We start from the raw sequence: 7,040 nt of genomic DNA, 5'->3' as shown, positions 1-7,040 counted from the left end.
AAAAAAAAAAAAAAAAAAAAAAAAAAAAAAAAAAAAAAGAAAAAAAAAAAAAAAGAAAAAGAGAGAAGACAAGCAAGGGAACACATCTTATGCCTGTACTGTGGGACTCTAGCCAAACCCCAGGCTTATACACCAACAGTCACTTGTCAGATACACGTGTGTAAAACATTCACTGAAGTTAGAAATATTCATTCTGCTCAAAACTCTGGCAAATCACAAAAATTCAACAAAATTAATTAAAATTCCACCATATAAATAGTTAGTTATTACATGGAATATTTCATTTCAGTTTTCTGCTGAGCATTAAGGAAAAGACAGATTCTACCATATTAAATATCCTACTTATTAAGCTCTGTATTTAACCTAATATGCTGGTTAGTTCTTCACAACTTGACACACCTTGGGTCATCCTAGAATAGGAAGCCTCAGTTAGGAAAGCCCTCCATCAGACTGGCCTGTAGACAAGTCTATGAGGGTATTTTTTTGATTCATAATTGATAAGGAGGACCCAGTCCACTGTACATGATGCCACCTCTGTCTGGGCTGGTGGTCCTGGGTTAGATAAGAAAGTAGGCTGAGCAAGCCAAGGAGAGCAAGCCAAGGAAGTATTTCTCTCTGCTCTCTGCTTCAGCTCTTGCCTCCATGTTCCTCCATTGGTTTCCATCAAGGATGAAATGTGAGCTGTAAGCCAAATATATCCTTTCCTTCTAAGCTGCTTCTGGTCAGTGTTTTATCATAGCAAACTAGCACCCTTAACTCTACGAACTTTACGGAGCCTATGCGTGGACATGAGTAAGTGGGAGGTGGACCTGGTTATCTATTATCACGTAGCTGATATTGTTCTGAGAGCACACTGTGCACGTTCTGAGCGTTTCTTTCTTTTGGTATGTCTTTTGACACAGACCCTCAGATAATTAAAGTTATAATATACTTAAATCTTGACTATTAATTGATCTTTTTTTGTTTGTTTGTTTTTCAAGACAGGGTTTCTCGGTGCAGCCCTGGCTGTCCTTGAACTCAGAAATCCGCCTGCCTCTGCTCCCAAGTGCTGGGATAAAAGGTGTGCGCCAACTGCCTGGCTAACTTATCTTTTCAAAAGAAGATTGTCAACAAATACATATCCATTTTCTAATTAAAGTTTGCTTGGAATATAGACTTCAAAAATTATCTTACAGAAGGTTCTACACTTGACTTTTAGTACCCAAAATAGACACAATCAAAAAAGAATGAAAGAAAAAGAAAAGAAAGGAAAAGGAAAAGGAGGGGAAAAGAATCCACTGGTTATTAACAACTTATTACTTCCACAGCTAAATTGCCCTTTTCTTTCTTCTTCTTAATTAACTAATTGATTTATTTTTACCTGAAATCTCTCTTTAAGGTTTGCATGAGATTTCCACAGCAATGCAGATACTGTTTATCAATGTGAGGGTAGAGGCAAGACCTCAGTGTTAATTCAAAAGTCTGGCAGGTCACAGACTCTGATGATCTATCCACGCATATGTCACCACCAGCAAACTTTTCATGAAAGTCGCTCTGCTCCAAATACAACCTTCAATATTAAAATGTGAGTGAGTCTTCATTTTTATGAGCTGATGACAATTCTAATAAACCAAAACCTAGACTCCCATTTTTACCTTTAGTTTCAGATTATCAATCATTACAGAAAGAAACCTTTTCCCCAGAACATCCTTTCTAGATCATTGCTGCCATTAGAGTCAGTGTGTTGGAATTAGTCCTTCATTACTGCTATACATGGTGAGTGGTATTAATTAAGGGTGTTAATGGCTTATTCCACTGGAGTTAAGTTCCTCACAGAATTCTAAGCCCCAAACACATATAATAAATACAGAGGGAGGCAGTACAGAGCTTATTTGTACTAGCATATTCTAAGTGAGCAATAATATTCCTAGGGGTTGCTAGGGTACAAGAGAGATGTCAGCTGAGTCATCTCTGTTTGCTTTTGTAAACATGAACAAAACTATGCACTGGACATAGGTGAACACAACATCTTGTAGTCCATCTGTTAGAAAGAAAAAGGGTTTTGTTTTTAAGGAGGGAAAGATCTACCTGGCAGAAACAAACTACAAAGCATGACAGAGACATTGCTAGCTCAGCCACTGAAATATGGTGTGTATGTTATCACCTCGCAAAGTTGATGGCCAGCAGTGGGTCATGAATATCATCTAGCTCAAGATGCCTTTCAGCAATGGACTGCATCTTTATAAGGTTCTCTTTGGTTGTTTGCTCTTCATTAAGAATGTGTGGAGCAGAATCTTCTCCATGTTGAAGACGTAACTGTATAGATTCCAGAAAGAGGGTATATAAGCTTTTTCTTTCTGCATCTGAAATACAAATATACAGGATGAATTCTGTTCCCCAAACTAGTTTCAGTAAGTTTCACAGGCTGGAGAGAGAGAGAAGCAGCGAAGTATTCTCCCTGCTCTTCCAAAGGATCAGAGTTTGGTTCCCAGCGCCTACATTAGAAAACTCACAACTGCCTGTAAACTTCAGCTGCAGAGGATCTAATGTCTTCTTCTGGTCTCCATCATCATCCTTACCTGTGGCATATACTCACACAGACATAATATATTTTAAAAAGGTTGATGAGGTTGGGGTGGAGAGGAGATGACGCAGCACCTAAGAAGGCATACTGTCTCTGCAGAGAACCTTAATTTGGTTTTTGGCACCCACTTCAAGTGGCCCACAACTGCAAGTTAACTCCAGCTTTGAGAAATCAAATGCTGAGCTGGAGAGATGGTTCAGCAGTTAAGAGCACTGGATGCTCTTCCAGAGGTCCTGCATTCAATTCCCAGCAATGACAGGGTGGCTCACAACCATCTATAATGAGGTCTGATACCTTCTTCTGACACGCAAGTGTACATGCAGATAGAGCACTCATATACATAAAATAAATAAATAAGTATTTTTTTTTTTTTAAAAAAGGGAAAGAAGTCCAATGCTCTCCAATGCCCTCTCTGGCCTTCATAGGCATACACATACACAGATGACATACAAAATACAGACACACAGGCACCCCCCCACGTGTGCATGTGTAAATAAAAATGTTAAGAATGAATTTCATCTTTATAGAGGTTGATAAGTTTTTTATTATCTATGAAGACCTATCACTGTTTTTATCTTCATAGTACATCAAAACCGCCTTTTATTCTCGTTAAATGGAACATTTCCGATTAATTATCATGCTATATAGGCTAATTTTATCATGAACAGAATAATCTTTGAAGCAGTGTACTTAAAGTTAAGTTACTACCATACTGAGTAAGACTTACAGGAGTCAATCTCATTGGAAAAGACACCATCAACACTGGCCCATTATAGTTTGTCTACACAGTGAGCTTTAGGACTATGGCTATGTAGAGAGATGCTGTCTCAAAAAACCAAAGCAAGCAAACAAGAAGCACAGTGATAATTTCTACTGACACAAACGGCTGTGGCCACTCTATTTGAGGATGACAAGAGTGAATAGAAAAGCTAAGGCAGGCCAGAGAAGTCATGCAAAGAAGAAGCAGGCTGCTACCTCTGGCTGCTGCCTGACACGCAGGGCCCTCTGCACGGTTGAGGTTCTTCAGCAGCTGCATTGACTTGCCAGCCATTATGATCTGCTTTAGGACAGGCTTCAGGAAAGACACCATGGTGTGCTGTCTGCTCGAGGGCCCCTGGTCACTGCCAGAGCTGGCGCTGGCACTGTCACTCACTTTGTCTTCATTCTCTGTCTTCTCAGATACACTATATAGTGTGTATGTTGCATACCAGAAGTCTCTGTGATTTACTGGAACGTTTTTATTCCTAAGGAGATTCAAAAAAATTTTAGGTGTTAATTTCTTTTCCTTTAAAACAATAATATACTAGTTTTTAGTCTAGACTAGTGGTTCAGACATTCCATACCGTAGCAATATGAACAGCTAGTAAAATGATCTTCAATATGGAATAGTTTTTATCTATCCTCGGTTTAATGTACAAAGATAAGTACTCTCAATTTAATTAAAATTTAAGTGAAATATTTTCCTGAATTAGAGTTAAACTGAATATGAACTATTTTAGTTCCCTTTAGAAAAGTAGAAATAGTTTTCCATTCCAGCTTATAATTTTGTTCAGAAAAGTCAATTAACTAATGGGAAATTGTTGTAAATGGATTAACATTTTTCTTTATTTGCCTTATTAAATATATTAAGAGAAAATATGTAGCTTATTCTATACTATTGTCATATCTGATAACTTACAGTGAAAGTAGGTTATAACATGTGATTCCATCTTGGTTCATCTCATAGAAAGCATTTAAATACCATTCAAAAATATAAATTGTTATGAAAAGATGTGAACTGCCATAAAACTCAAGATATCTTTAAAGATTTTTTTTTTTTTAATGTACATGAGTACACTGTCGCTGTCTTCAGACACACCAGAAGAGAGCATCAGATCCCATTATAGGTAGTTGAGAGCCACCATGTGGTTGCTGGGAATTGAACTCAGGACCTCTGAAAGAATGGTCAGTGCTCTTAACCGTTTAGCCATCTCTCCAGTCCTCAAGGATATTTTTAACTGGTTGAGACCTGGCATCTTCTTATGAAGAAACAGTAGGACATGCCTGTGCTATCAGCAACCCACCCTCTCAGTTACATGTACAACTTACTAAGATTTTGGGTTGATGTGGTGTCAAGTAAACGCCAGCATTCAGCATCCCCTGAACTCTATGCAAAGTCTCACCTCTGTATGATAAACTCCTTTGCACCATCCCATAGGTGTCCATGGACGATCCATTCATCTACAGTCTGTAGGTAGGGCCTCACTGTTTCCACCCAGAGAGAGAACAGGAGGGAGACCTAAGGATGAGACCTTGCCTGGTTAGTCTTTAGAGCTCCTCTCACTAGGAAAAGATCTAGTTTTGACATTTCAAAACGCCTTGAAAAAGTGATTGTATTCCTATACATTTTGAAACAAAGAAGCTGAAGTTCTCAAAATGTAAACTGCAAGATCTTTAGTTGGAAATCCATCTAAATATGGGATAAATATAACATTCATCATTTGCCCTCTTGCACTGATTTGTTTTTTGTTAGCTTGACACAAGTTAGAGTCATCTGGAAAGAGGGGACCTCAGCTGAGAAAATTTGTGAGCAGACTGGCCTGCAGGCAAGTCTGTGGGGTATTTTCTGGATTAATGATTGATGTGGAGGCCCAGTCTATTAATGGTGGTAGTACCACTCTTAGGCAGTTGGTCCTGTGTTATAAAAAGAAAACTGAGCGAGCCACGAGGAGCTCCTGCCTCTGCTGACTTTCTGCCCTGGATCCCTTGGATGATGTACTATAGAACATGAATGTATAAGCCAAACCCTTTCCCTCCAAGTTTCCTTCTGTCCTGGTGTTTCTCACAGCAAGAGAAAGCAATTTAACACAGGAATTGTACCAGAGAGTAGACTATTGGTGTGTGTGGCCTGACTGTGATGTTTTGGGGAAGACTGTGGAAGGACTTTGGAACATTGGTATGAAAAAGTCACTGAGGGGGCTGGTAAGATGGCTCAGCACTTAAGAGCACTGACTGCTCTTCCAGAGGTCATGAGTTCAAATCCCAGCAACCACATGGTGGCTCACAACCATTCTTAATGAGAAACACCACCACCACCAACAACAACAAAAACACCTATGGGTCAGATTGAGCGGGGTCGGAGAGAAAGGGAAGGGGGGGGGAAAGGGAAAAAAGATTTAGCAAAGCTTTAGAGGGGGCTGCAACCCTGTAGGTGGAACAATATGAACTAACCAGTACCCCCAGAGCTTGTGTCTCTAGCTGCATATGTAGCAGAAGATGGCCTAGTCGGCCATTATTGGGAAGAAAGGCCCCTTGGTCTTGCAAACTTTATATGACCCAGCACAGGGGAACACCAGGGCCAAGAAGTGGGAGTGGGTGGATAGGGGAGCAGGGCAAGGGGACATTCAGGATAGCATTTGAAATGTAAATGAAGAAAATATCTAATAAAAAATTGAAAAAAAAAAAGATTTGGGAAGCTGAGGCAGATGAATCGCTTCCAGTTTATGAATATGCTAAAAAAAGTCACTCAGTACTTATGAATTTAATGAGATGTATAGGAGCTTGGCAGGGAAGAATGCTAGGAGAGGAAGTGGGGAGGGGATAGGGAGTTTGTGGAGGGGAAACTGGGAAGGGGGATAACATCTGAAATGTAAATAAACAAAACAACCAATAAAAATGAAAAAAAAAAGAGAAAAAGAATGCGAAGAGAAATGCAGATGATGGCAACTTGGCTTGTGGAGACTTAGCAGGAAGTTTGAGATTCCTTCTAAGACTCTATTGGGGACATTCACACATATATGGAAACTAAGAATCTGTGGTTTCTAGTCAGCTGGGACTGAAGAATCAACTGAGATCAGCATCCCAGAGTCAAAATCTTCAGGTAGTATTTCCTCAGGGTAAGAACACAGAAGCTGTGGCCCAGAGAGGGCCAAGGCTGCATCTCATGGTGGCAGATGACCTTGTGGCACATGCCATGTAGAAGAGGATATGGCAAACAAGAGTTTTCTGGAGATGACCCACCATCTTGCATGGCTGCAATGGGTGAGCTCTGAGAGGCACAGCCCCAGACACTTTGACTCAGAATTGCTTCTCACTGCTGATTTGCCTTTCTTGCCATTATAACAGCCTAATGATCAGCTCACCCTATTGGGCAGATTTCCTGCAGATCAATATTAAGATGTATTTCATATAAAAATGCTGTATAGATCTATTAATGACTTTATAGAATTCCTGATTTGAGTCAAATAATTTTAGGAAGGAAATTTAAGGAGATGGTTTTGTTTTGCCAAAAAGATGTAATAAAGGTAGAATCAAGAATAGAAAGTGCCTCTTCCTCATAAGGAAGTAAGCAAAGGCTGCATAATGAGTAAAATGTGCCTTTATAAAATTAAGATAGCCGGGCGGTGGTGGCACATGCCTTTAATCCCAGCACTTGGGAGGCAGAGGCAGGCGGATTTCTGAGTTCGAGGCCAGCCTGGTCTACAGAGTGAGTTCCAGG

General features: G+C 39.9%; 1 protein-coding gene across 1 annotated transcript in view; it reads right to left on the bottom strand.

The window, feature by feature from the left end:
* Positions 1-7,040, bottom strand: part of Tubgcp5 (tubulin gamma complex associated protein 5) — a 39,429-nt gene that overhangs the window by 13,464 nt on the left and 18,925 nt on the right. Inside the window, exons 11-14 of the mRNA XM_021219736.2 lie at positions 4,726-4,841; positions 3,539-3,807; positions 2,144-2,342; positions 1,361-1,549 (exon numbers count right to left, since the gene is read on the bottom strand). Of these exons, the coding sequence (XP_021075395.1) occupies positions 1,361-1,549; positions 2,144-2,342; positions 3,539-3,807; positions 4,726-4,841 (773 nt within the window). The remainder of the gene's footprint in view (positions 1-1,360; positions 1,550-2,143; positions 2,343-3,538; positions 3,808-4,725; positions 4,842-7,040) is intronic.

Source organism: Mus pahari, chromosome 1, assembly GCF_900095145.1.
Source record: "Mus pahari chromosome 1, PAHARI_EIJ_v1.1, whole genome shotgun sequence".
NCBI lineage: Eukaryota > Metazoa > Chordata > Mammalia > Rodentia > Muridae > Mus > Mus pahari.
Note: the sequence above shows the minus strand (reverse complement) of the source record. Positions and strands in the feature narration are given on the sequence as shown.